Genomic DNA, 13604 nt, shown 5'->3' with positions numbered 1-13604 from the left:
ATACAATTAAAGAAATTCAATTTTCACAACACAGAAAAGTATACATACACCCCAAGGAAATACGAGTATTATCGTAAAATTTATGGAATTAGTAGCAAAATTAATACATTTTTTAGTTTTGGCGAATGTCTCTGGGTGCCTGAGATATATTTTAGAGAAAAGACAATCATTTTTGGGGGCCAAATGCCGTTACTTAGGGTCAAATTTCCTAATATACCTCGTTAAAGCTGACCCTTGCTTAATTTTGTGCGTTTTTAGGTATTGTACTTTATAAAAAGCACAAAATTCGTATCAGATGGCAAATATTGATACCCTAGAAAGCTTTGAAGTTGTTTTTGTGCATAATATACCTTCCTGAACGCCGATAAATGCACGTTTTCCCTCAGATTTCTCGGGAAGTGAATAGATTCCGCGGAATTCTCGGTGCAAATTACATATAGAAGGCCTTGAATTGCCTTGTAATATTGTCGGATACAATGCTTGGGCATCAATTGACTCAGAAATGTACAATTATACGAAACGTTTCGCGCCTATAGTAACGGTAATGATCATAATACGAAAACAACGTTGTTCACAGTACAAATTTCATGGTTTTTTGGTAGTGCTTATATTTTGTTGCTTTAGAAGCTTTGGGAACAGGTTTGTAACAAAATATGTCACATTTCTGATTCAATTAATGCCCAAGGATTGTATCAGACCATATTGCAAAGCAATTCAATGCATTTTGTATGTAATTTGTGCCAGGAATTCCGCGGAATAGATTAACTTCCTGAGAAATTTGAGGAAAAACGTGCATTAATCGACGTCCAGGATGGAATATTTTGCTCAATAACAACTCCAAAGCTTTCTTGGGTCTCAAGATTTGCAATCTGAAACTAATTTTGTGTTTTTTATAAAGTACAATACCTAAAAACGCAAAAAATTAAGCAAGGGTCAGCTTTAACGAGGCATATATGAAATTTGACCCTAAGTAACGGCATTTGACCCCCAAAAATTATTGTCTTTTCTCTAAAATATATCTCACACACCCAGAGACATTCGCCAAAACTAAAAAATGTATAAATTTTGCTACTAATTCCATAAATTTTACGATAATACTCGTATTTCCTTGGGGTGTATGTATACTTTTCTGTGTTGTGAAAATTGAATTTCTTTAATTGTATTAAATATACGTATTAGATTAAAATATATTTCTGTAATTATGGTTATTTTGTCACCAAGGAGCCACACAGTGCAGTTGTTGCTGTAAAAAACCCAACGATTTAGCCTAAACTGCATTTTTGTAGGGTGTATGTATACTTTCCTGTGCCACTGTATATAGGTTGTCACACAAAAAAACATATACTGGTGTAATAGCAAAAATTATAAATCATATGTAAAATGTCATTTTTCGCACACGAGGACAAACAAATTCAAAACATACACATGAAATACACGTAATGTAATCATGGTAGAACAAATACAAGGTAAAGTTAATACTACAACAAATACAACTCGAACAACAACCACAAGGAATTTGTTTTTGTTTGTAAACCTTAGTGTCAACGTAAATGTAAACAAAACAAGGAAATGTCTATAAATTATTGGAATTTAAAAAACTAATATTTTTTCACATTTGATTGAATATTTTGGAAAACATGAATGAAAACTCGTTAGATTTTCAATTCGAATGTTTCCATATCATTCCACTAAATGCATAATTTCTCGCAGAAAGTAGAATACTTGCAAAAATGTTTCGGGTCGCTGGTAATTCATTGAAAAAAGAGAAGATGTTTCAATCATTTGCTTTTGAAAACAAAAAAGCACATGTTTATTAGGGCTTTATTATTTTCAAGTTTAACAAAATACCACACATATTAACAAATATTGTACCGCCTCTATAAGCGATGTTTCAGTGTGCGGCATGTCGTTCGGACCTGGAGGAGGTTACATGTCAATGATATGAAGCCGTCTTTATGGGAAATAGTTTTTTTTTTCTGATGAATAAATTTGTTCTTCAAAAATATATATCCCTAATATACATCGAACATAGAAATAAATACATAAAATGTCGAATGGAATTTGACACTAACACTACAACCCAGTTCAGTCAGCTGGGTATTGCTGCTACCTTTTCTTGTTCTACCATGTAATGTAATATAGCTATTACTTTTAAAAATGGTAACAGTGGCAAAAAATGGTAAAAGTGGTGAACTGTTCTCATATAAGTCCCAATTTACATTAGGCGATTTTACTTGCGGCAATTGTCAGTTTGTAGGTGAGAGAGGGTGCTGAGAGGCAAAGGGTTACCATATGCCCCACCTCTCTCTCCTTCAAAATGACAATTGCCGCAAGTAAACTCGCCCAATGTAAATTGGGACTAAACTGTATGCTTTCAAAAGTAAGGGAACACTTTGCGGGTAAAATGTCGTAAAAACTGGTAACCTCAGGCACGTAAAGGAACACGACTAATTTTTTTCTTATTATCATGGTACAATATTACAGGTAGCATTATCATGCCAGCTGATGGTAATATAATGTGTCAATTGCATTGAATTGATGTCAAATTTTGACATCTTATGTTGCCAACAATTGCCGATGCGGCTACCTGTGTATTTGTACCATGGTGTCAAAGACGTATAGCAATAAAGACTCGAACAAATTCATTTTCCAAAAACATATGCTAATAGTTCCACATTTTGGTTACAGATGGCTACACAACTCACTGGAATTGATAACAGCAATGCCTATCGTTTTTGATTCCCATTTCTCGCGGCAGAAAACATTAACGTCGTGTTTTGTGGCTAAAATTTATTTCTTCACTATTTCTTATTTTTTATTTAATAAAAAAACAAAAGTCAACGCCGCAAAATTTGAGTTTTAAAATTTTTCTTGTCAATATTTCAATGAGTAACAGTTTTCGTTGAACAGAATGTTGCTATGATATCGTAGCAACAGATATCCACCTACAGTTAATTTTTAACAATTGACTTTTCCTATCTTATAATATTGACATCTTTGATGGTGTATACCATGGTACAATAATACAGGTAGCATTATCATGCCAGCTGATGGTAACATAATGTGTCAATTGCATTGAATTTATGTCAAATTTTGACATCTTATGTTGCCAACAATTGCCGATGCGGCTACCTGTGTATTTGTACCATGGTGTATACCAAAGACATAAGCTGTGTTCCTTTACTTACCTGAGGTTACCATTTTCACCATTTGTTACCATTTTTAACCTGCAAAGCGTTCCCTAACCCCGAAAAGTGGTAAAACTTGAAGCAATTTTTAAGAGAGTGAGAGGGGAGGGAGAGCAAAAATGCACGTAAAAAATGGCAGAACTGATTTTTGTTTGATGATTATTTCACAATGAAAAAGAAAATGGACGCAAAACAGAAGAAAGAGTCGAACGCTGATAAAACTAAATTAAAAACTGTGAAATAAAAGACGAAAATTGATTTTTTATGTTTCTTTTCGACATTGCTGCCAGACCTACCATTTTTCCGTTCCTTTACTTTTCTGGTAAAAATGTTCATGAGAGAGCAATTTTGAGCAATTTTACCACTCTTACCATTTAAAAAGTAAAGGAACAAGGCTTTAACCCCCAGTTTTTGTAAAAAAAAATTTATTCTTACACGAATTGTCAAATTTTGTAGATCGATTTACTCGCCTAAGCGCAAATGTAGAGCCCTGATTTTTATATGAGGAATCCTTTACTAAATAAAGAACGCGTCTACAAAAAATTAGGTCTGTATATCATCTGGGGGCACAGCTATAGATGGCTAAATTATTACGAATATAGACGAACGAACAAAAAATAGTTATAAAAACTGGGGGTAAATACAACAAGATAAGACATTTTTTTTGCTATCATTCTTCAGTGAATGGTCTTTCAATTTAACATAAGCTTCGTTCCCGTACTTTTTAATAGTAAAACTCGTAAAATAGAGAACTGCAAAAAATTTGTTCTCACACACAAGTTTTTTGAAATAGTTCGGGAACGGAAAAATGGAAAATACGTCAAAAAAACTGGAACAAATGTCAAAGTCGGCGTATCAGCCAATCAGACGCCGGCAACCATGTTACTATTTTTTTACTCGCCCAAATTTGTCGTGTAAAAAGTTTTTAAAGAGAGCGTCATTCAGCGCCATTTTTGTTTAAAGAGAAGTGAACATTTTACAACTTTTTGTGTACGGGAACGGGTTTTCGAGTAAAATGTGTAAAAGTCGTAAAAATTGTAAAAACTTTTTAGTTCTGGAACACAGCTATAATGTTATATTACGATATGGTGATATAACATTTTTTCTTTTATACATTTTTACGTATTTAACCGAATTTATCGATCCAATTGTCATAGAATTATTCTTGAATAGATCCTTGAATACATACATTTCGTTTCTGATACCATTACATGAAATGTTCCTCCTTGGTTGCGATTTTGAATTAACTGCAACCTGTTAAGGGTAATGTTTCTATACAAAGTTTCGTAAACATTTTTTTGTTGCATGCATTTTGTCTAGTCTTAGTTGTATTTATTGCTCTGTTCCAGAACTAAAAAGTTTTTACAATTTTTGCCACCTTTACACATTTTGCGTTCCCGTACACAAAATTTATATGAAAGTCGTTTACGACTTTTACAACTTTTACCACTTTATAAAGTACGGGAACAGGCCATATGTCTTTGTGTATACCATGGTACAAATACACAGGTAGCCGCATCGGCAATTGTTGGCAACATAAGATGTCAAAATTGTACATCAATTCAATGCAATTGACACATTATAGCCCTGTTCCTTTACGTGCAAGAATCTTCAAGTTTTACCACTTTTTACTCGAAAAGCGTTCCTTTACTTCTGACACCACACAATTCATATGAGAGCAGTTCACAACTTTTGCTACTTTTGCCGGTTTTACCATTTTCAAAAGTAAAGGAACAGACCATATGTTACCATCAGCTGGCATGATAATGCTACCTGTAATATTGTACCATGATAATAAGAAAAAAATTAGTCGTGTTCCTTTACGTGCCTGAGGTTACCAGTTTTTACGACATTTTACCCGCAAAGTGTTCCCTTACTTTTGAAAGCATACAGTTTATATGAGAACAGTTCACCACTTTTACCATTTTTTGCCACTGTTACCATTTTTAAAAGTAATAGCTATATTACATTACATGGTAGAACAAGAAAAGGTAGCAGCAATACCCAGCTGACTGAACTGGGTTGTAGTGTTAGTGTCAAATTCCATTCGACATTTTATGTATTTATTTCTATGTTCGATGTATATTAGGGATATATATTTTTGAAGAACAAATTTATTCATCAGAAAAAAAAAACTATTTCCCATAAAGACGGCTTCATATCATTGACATGTAACCTCCTCCAGGTCCGAACGACATGCCGCACACTGAAACATCGCTTATAGAGGCGGTACAATATTTGTTAATATGTGTGGTATTTTGTTAAACTTGAAAATAATAAAGCCCTAATAAACATGTGCTTTTTTGTTTTCAAAAGCAAATGATTGAAACATCTTCTCTTTTTTCAATGAATTACCAGCGACCCGAAACATTTTTGCAAGTATTCTACTTTCTGCGAGAAATTATGCATTTAGTGGAATGATATGGAAACATTCGAATTGAAAATCTAACGAGTTTTCATTCATGTTTTCCAAAATATTCAATCAAATGTGAAAAAATATTAGTTTTTTAAATTCCAATAATTTATAGACATTTCCTTGTTTTGTTTACATTTACGTTGACACTAAGGTTTACAAACAAAAACAAATTCCTTGTGGTTGTTGTTCGAGTTGTATTTGTTGTAGTATTAACTTTACCTTGTATTTGTTCTACCATGATTACATTACGTGTATTTCATGTGTATGTTTTGAATTTGTTTGTCCTCGTGTGCGAAAAATGACATTTTACATATGATTTATAATTTTTGCTATTACACCAGTATATGTTTTTTTGTGTGACAACCTATATATATATAAACAAATCCTTTATCAAATCGATTTATTTATGTTTCTTTAAGAAATTATTTTTTTCAGCAAATTTTGCAAATTTCTGCTTTCATCAAAACAAACAAATCAGCTGTTTTCTATTTATTGTACATACAAAAATAGGAAGGGCTCTAAAACCAAAAAGTTGCACATGGGTTCACACATCATTTTGATAGATGAAATTTTTTATATGGATCACACTACGTGTACAACATGTAGATGTAAAAAATGCAAAAAATACACATGAAATACACGTAATGTAATATAGCTATAAAGGAACAGACCAATTGTAATCAGCTGTTACCTCTGGCCTACCATATAATTATTCTACCATGACTTATACATGTTATGAAATCAGCTGTTTATTGTCATTCATGGACCGTTATTACATTACCCTACATACGGACCCGCTAGTGTCAGAAACATTTCACAACAATCGGTGAATTCCAATCAGAGATTTTTTTATAATGCTACCTGTATTATTGTACCATGGTATACACACATATGTCTGTGTTTAGACACACAAATTTCTCGGGAGAGTAAATTGAGTTTTTGGGAGAGAGCGGAGAGGAAAGAGCTCCTCAATACTCTTTCCTACCCCCTATTGCCTAAAAACTGAATTTACTTTCCCGTGTGTCTAAACACGGACCATGGTACAAATACACAGGTAGCCGCATCGGCAATTGTTGGTAACATAAGATGTCAAAATTTGACATCAATTCAATGCAATTGACACATTATGTTACCATCAGCTGGCTTGATAATGCTACCTGTATTATTGTACCATGACACGGACTATACAAGGATTGGTATGTTGTCATATACGGTCTGTTCCTTTATTTTGAAAATGGAGAAAGTAGTAAAATTTGTAATCTGCTACCATTCAATTCATGATACAATGATACAAGGTAACCTCACGGTCACAGCTCACAGAGTTGTATTCGCTTTGCCGTCCCTTCATTGGCAAAATGATTTTGACAAACTTTGTATGTATATGTTAAAACACACAAATGTCAGGTTTATTTATATTTCCAATTCCAAACAAATTTAATTTCAAATTTTTTAAACTTAAAATTTTCAGACAATTTGGAGTCGATTTTGCACTGTCCGTCTAAAGGATAACTCTCGAACGGATCAACTGATGTAGTTCAAAAATTGGTCCCCGTCATATTTTTCAAAAATTTAATCAATTTGGAGAAAGAGGGGGTCCACTTCTTCCGATACCTGCCCCATAAAAGTTCACAGATTTTCGCTAAAATGGTGCGTATGATAACTCACGAGAGGAGTTACTGACTTTGTCTAAAAAATATTCGTTTTTTTTCCAAACATATGTAGATCCAGTCCTTCGAGTGCCTCCACACAAAAATTTCGTTTAAGGACTGTTAGGGAATCGTTTTTAAATTCCTTGGCAGCTGGGCTATACCGTGAAATTATGTGTTTCGTGATCAATTGCAAGCTTCCAGACATATTTGTCCAAAAGCTTTAAAGATATTACAGTGCCCATTATAAATGGCTGGTGGTCACAATAATTGAAAGAGTGAGAGACATTGGTCCAACTTTTGCACATTGGAATATTCCTTTCAAACATGGGCAAGTCCTCGATTCCCGACAAAATGACCCAAATCTCAAAAAATGCAACGGAGACAAACTAAAATGTTTGTTTGGCAGGACAACTGTCGAAATGTCTCCCCCAAATTAGATAGTCATGATTACGAGGACTACACAATCATGACTACAACATTTTATATGTATTTTTCCCCATGATATATATACTGTAAGCGATACGGCTGCAAAACTTAAGTTTATATATTATTTTATATTATAATAAAACATACATTTTATAAATGTAAAAGGACACAATGTTCTCACAAAGTTAAAAGGATTTCAAAAGTTGACATCTTCTGGGGGCAGCTGTGGTATTCTTCATTCTGGCTTCAAAGGCCTTTTGTAGCATTATAGGCAGTAGCTTTGGTAGGTTACCCAATTCAACGTTGTTTTTCTTGACGATAGCTTGGCAATGGTACGCTTGTCAGCAGCACGTCGTCAGAGAACCTCAGCATTAGGAATCAACAAATCCCACGGCAGCGAGAAAAGAGTTTCGCCCAGCAGCTGCTAACGCACCAACAAACCTACACTGCTACAAAAATATCAGAATTCAACGTGATGAGTTGACAAACATTGGACAATGGATTCGACAGAAGAGCTTCTTGCGTGGGTCACACAGCAACGCGCTGTTTTCTTCAGATTTAAGAAGGCGAATGCAGATTCGGCCCAGATGAGGAAACGCCATCATAGGCACCAGGGGTCAATTTCCACACACTAATCTTGTTAACACTCATAGCTTTTTGCATTGAATTTGCAATTGCTTTTTCGGTTAAACGGTTAACCTGGATATATTTTCCACATTGTAATTCTCCTTGGAATTTTAAATGGCCTCTCATTGATTCAAACATGAGGAAATAGACTTGTAAATCAGCTGCAAATATGGTCAAACGTTCCGAGTTCATGAACTGCAAAGAAAAATGTCACATTAATAAAGAAAATTGTAACTGACAAGCTATAAACCTACCGCAAATAGGTTGCGACATAAATCATACTTGACTAATTGCAATAATGAGTCATATTTCAGCATTTGTCGGCTACCACTTGAAAGGCAACGGTTAGCAGACTCAAACCCATATGCGTCATGGTATCGGTGTTTTGTTTGTCCAAGGGATTGCAAAGCAATATCAAGAAACGAAACAGTTCTTGAATGTAGGGCAAACCGTATGGTACCAATGGTGCCATACCTTCGGACACGTCAACGGAATTTTGTTAGGTAAAACGTACACCCACAGAATTAATGTATTCACTACTACCACCATGAGAAAGCGGAGATTGGGGTATGTTGTCTGGATTTTCATCTTGAGTGGTGTTTGTGGGTGGTGAAGCTGGTTCCACCGATATCGAAGGAGCATTTGTCTCTGCGTTCGTTGTTGGAGTGGTTTCCTGGACCTCGCTATCCACAACACTTGCCGTGTTGGGGTTTGTGTTATTTTACCCTGCAAATCAACAATATTACCAGCTGGTGTGGCCGGAGTTGTAGCCAGTGGTGGTGCTTTCAATTGATGCAAGTGGCCCGGTGTTGCTGAATTTTGTTGCTGCACCTGTTAACCTAGAGCTGATTGTGTGGAAATTTTCCTTTGTTCTTCCACACCGATATTGGATAAATCGGATCCTTTATAACTTTGGCTGCGTACTAAATTTTCTTGACTAACCGCCATCTTGGAAGAGCGTTTTCGTTGCATGCCCGATTCAGTGCGATCATCTGCAAACTGTAGCAAACGCATAAACAACAAAAGCACCATATCTTTTAATGCCTGTTCGGCGGAACGGCGCAGTAATTCATTGAGGCGAGGTTCGAAGTATACTTTAAAACAACTCAACATTACTTCACACACCGACTCATTGATGAGCATGGAACCCTCGGGGCTGCGCATTAAGGTATGTAAGACTTCTTCAACACGAAACAAGGTAACAACATCTGAAGATTGGTCACTGCCAATGAAACGGGCGTGAGTAACAGCATCGGCAATATTTTCGATGTTCACAGCCAAATTTGGACAGGTGGGATCTGCAAGAATGTTTATTGGTATTTAAGTTGTTTGAAGAAGAGGTATTTTTCTATGATTACCTATCAAACCATAAGATAAAAAATTTGTTTATGGCTGACAATGCCAAACTGGTCACAGCTCCCGTGGTCTCTTCGGTACGTATAACCTCCAAAAATGGTGCCAGGAACACATTTGGATCTATTAATCTCAAATCTTCAATGCGATTGAGAACTTGTTTTAGATCCATAAACAATTTCATCAAACCATCTTTTTCCTCATACTAAAAGAAAAACAAAACAGCATCATTATTAACAATCACACTCACTCATATCCAAAACAAACAATAGTAATCATATACTATTTACAAACAACAATACACACGCATAACATTTGCAGAATCCATCCATATATCCGGGCCTGTAACAAAAGGCACACATTCTGAATATAAACTCATTCATTTTCGCTGCAACCCAATGACTTACTGGCCTAGTGGTACCACGCTTATTACAACGCTTCAATTGGTAGATATTTTGTCATCAGGGCGAATGGGTGCCCTTAACACTGCTTGCTGACCATCATTCATGATTTGCCATTATTTTCCAGTGGTCTTGCGTTGGCTAAACTCTGCAATAACACGAATAACAATAAAAAACATTGAAGTTATATCAATCAAAATTTATCTCTGCCTTTTCACAGTTATTTTGCGGTTTTCACTGAATTTCCATATATCCACATAGACCGCGTTGTCTGCTTAATTTTTACTTGCCGTTTTTCTTGTCCTTTTCTCAAAATAACGAATATTTTATTCTGCTTCAATAAAATTGAAATCAGAAATCAATTTCTTGAAAAAGTAAACAAAGACTATTTGTTATTGTTGTCATTCACATACAATAACAAAAACAACTTTCATATAGTTTCATGCATGGTTGTATTTGACAGCTCAAGGACGGATTTTTCAAATGAGATTACCTTCTTATTCTGCCATGCATTCAATTGTATGGTGCCTGAAGTAAAAAACACTTTTTGAGTAAAAAGCTATAAAACTTGGAGATTCTTGCACGTAAAGGAACAGAGCTATAAGCTATCTTCCTTTACGTACAAGAATCTTCAAGTTTTACCACTTTTTACTCGAAATGTGTTCCTTTACCTAATGTAAACTTACAATTGATGTGAGAGCAGAGGCTGGATTCTTGTTTGGAAATGAAAAATTATTCCTTAGCTCCATTATAAAAGTTTTCATTTCACATTTTTCTAGAAACAGAATTGAGCTCCAGTTCACACCTTTCACTACATTTACCATTTTTAAAAGTAATAGCTCATTTAGACTAGCCATAAATCACCAACTGGGTTTAATAAATCCAGTACAAATCTCATTGCATTTAACGTGAGAACACAGTCAGCTCTTAGCTTAATTTTGCTGCTTCACTAGAGGTAGGTAGAAGAGGTAGGCCAGGATTGAAAATCGCTGAAAAATACAACCCTGCAGCCATGGCTTAAAACGTCAAATGACATGGTGCAAGAATAAAGGTAGATGCATGGTACAATCACTGAAAAATGCTACCCTGCAGCCATGGCTTAAAACGTCAAATAGCATGGTACAATAATAATGGTAGATGTATCTGCATAGCTATCCCGTTTTACAGAAACATATGGAACTTAGAGCTTCACTTTTTATATGTTAAAAGTGCCAAATAGAGTAAAAAATTTCTTTAGCTAGGCTCCAGAATATTCTTGTTGGAAAAGTGTTCCAAAAATAGCAAAAGTTGTCCCAAAACTTATGACAGTGAATAATTTCATTCACTTATTTTCTTCTTGACAAGTTTGGCTAATCTGACATCGTGATTGCTGGCATCCGATTTGCAGATAAATGTCAGCAGAATTTTTATAATTTTTACATTCCCGTACATTTGGAACAATTTTATATTAATATCAATATTTGACAGAACGTTCATTCGTAAGTTTTGCTGACACATTTTTTGTCCTTGTTTTCAAAAACAGTACAAAATATCAACACGGCTTTTGACAGATTAGGCCATAAAAAAAAATTGTAATCAGCAGTTAGCTGTGGCCTACCTTTACTTTATTCTACCATGGGTAGATGTATCGGCATAGTTATACCCCGGTTACACTTAACCGGATTAACCCAGTGGGTTTGGATTTAAAATGTCAATTCCATAGCGCAAACGTCAAATAAATCTTCTCGAAGTGGGTTAACCCGGCAAAAAACTGTAGTGTAACCGTACTATTAGTCCGTTTTACAAAACATATGGAATTTATAACTTCACTGTTTATGTTAAAAGTACCAAAGTAGAGTAAAGTATAAAATTCACTTCACGTTCCATTACACTTGCTGAGCTCAGCAAACGATGTGCCATTCTTCGTCCAGTTGTGCCGTCGTTTTCGTAGTAGAGGTGTTATTTAACTTTTTGCAACAGTAATATTGTTCACGCCGCCCAGTTCTGATTTCGTTTTTCTTCACAAATATTTTATGAAAATGAATTCTAAAGTCAAGACGAATAATAGCAAAATGTTTAGAGATCCCGTGATAGTACTTACTTTTTAGTAATTAATTTATAATTTGTAAAAAAATCTCTGATTGGAATTCACCGATTGTTGTGAAATGTTTCTGACACTAGCGGGTCCGTATGTAGGGTAATGTAATAACGGTCCATGAATGACAATAAACAGCTGATTTCATAACATGTATAAGTCATGGTAGAATAATTATAAGGTAGGCCAGAGCTAACAGCTGATTACAATTTTTTTCTTATTATCATGGTACAATAGTACAGGTAGCATTTTCATGCCAGCTGATGGTAACATAATAGCTTTGTTCCTTTGTCAAAAAGAAACATAAAAAATCAATTTTCGTCTTTTATTTCACAGTTTTTAATTTAGCTTGGTCAGCGTTCGACTTTTTCTTCTGTTTTCGTCCATTTTTTCTTCATTGTGAAATAATCGTCAAACAAAAGTCGAAAAATCAGTTCTGCCATTTTTACCTGCAGAAATTTGTCTGGTAGCCTGTGGTAGAAGAGACAGGCATATGTGCTCTCTCTCCTCTTTCACTCTCTTAAAAATTGCTGCCAGCTTTACCACTTTTTGGGGTTAAGGAACGCTTTGCAGGTTAAAAATGGTAGCAAATGGTAAAAATGGTAACCTCAGGTAAGTAAAGGAAAAAAGCTAATGTGTCAATTGCATTGAATTGATGTCAAATTTTGACATCTTATGTTGCCAACAATTGCCGATGCGGCTACTTGTGTATTTGTACCATGGTATACACAAAGACATAAATACAACTAACTCTTATGTTACACGCTAAAACTTTCATACGAAACTTTCCCATTATTTTGGCGTTCTTAGGTCGAGTTCCCCATTACAGTAATTTCATAAAATTACTTTTGTATGGAACTCGATCTATGAACGCCAAAATAATGGGAAAGTTTCGTATGAAAGTTTTAGCGTGTAACATAAGAGTAAGACTAGACAAAATGCATGCAACAAAAAAATGTTTACGAAACTTTGTATAGAAACATTACCCTTAGCAGGTTGCAGTTAATTCAAAATCGCAACCAAGGAGGAACATTTCATGTAATGGTATCAGAAACGAAATGTATGTATTCAAGGATCTATCTGTATTCAAGGATCTATTAGAATAATTCTATGTCAATTGGATCGATAAATTCGGTTAAATACGTAAAAATGTATAAAAGAAAAAAATGTTATATCACCATATCGTAATATAACATTAGATCTGTGTTCCAGAACTAAAATTACAATTTTTACCACTTTTACACATTTTGCGTTCCCGTACACAAAATTTATATGAAAATCGTTTACGACTTTTACAACTTTTACCATTTTATAAAGTACGGGAACAAGCAATTTATACCCCGTTTATATATAACCGGATTTAACAAACCGACTGGGTTTTAAATGTCAATTCCTTTACTTATATTTCAAACAAATGCTCATAAAGAAGGTTAACCCTGCAAAAAGCTCTAATATGCTTTATATATTAGA

The 13604-nt window shown here is 34.7% G+C and overlaps 1 protein-coding gene across 1 annotated transcript; it reads right to left on the bottom strand.

Moving 5' to 3' along the window:
- Window positions 1-7773: 7773 nt before the first annotated feature.
- Window positions 7774-10809, bottom strand: LOC141402012 (Golgi-specific brefeldin A-resistance guanine nucleotide exchange factor 1-like). Its single transcript, XM_073982620.1, has 4 exons — window positions 10747-10809; window positions 9714-9864; window positions 8561-9604; window positions 7774-8501 (listed from the first exon to the last, which is right to left on the bottom strand). Exons 1-3 carry the CDS (start codon window positions 10807-10809, stop codon window positions 9141-9143), a joined length of 678 nt encoding a protein of 225 aa, XP_073838721.1. The 3' UTR covers window positions 7774-8501; window positions 8561-9140.
- Window positions 10810-13604: the final 2795 nt, after the last annotated feature.

This window comes from Musca autumnalis, unplaced genomic scaffold, assembly GCF_047663935.1.
Source record: "Musca autumnalis isolate F117 unplaced genomic scaffold, ASM4766393v1 scaffold_4, whole genome shotgun sequence".
Lineage (NCBI taxonomy): Eukaryota > Metazoa > Arthropoda > Insecta > Diptera > Muscidae > Musca > Musca autumnalis.
Note: the sequence above shows the minus strand (reverse complement) of the source record. Positions and strands in the feature narration are given on the sequence as shown.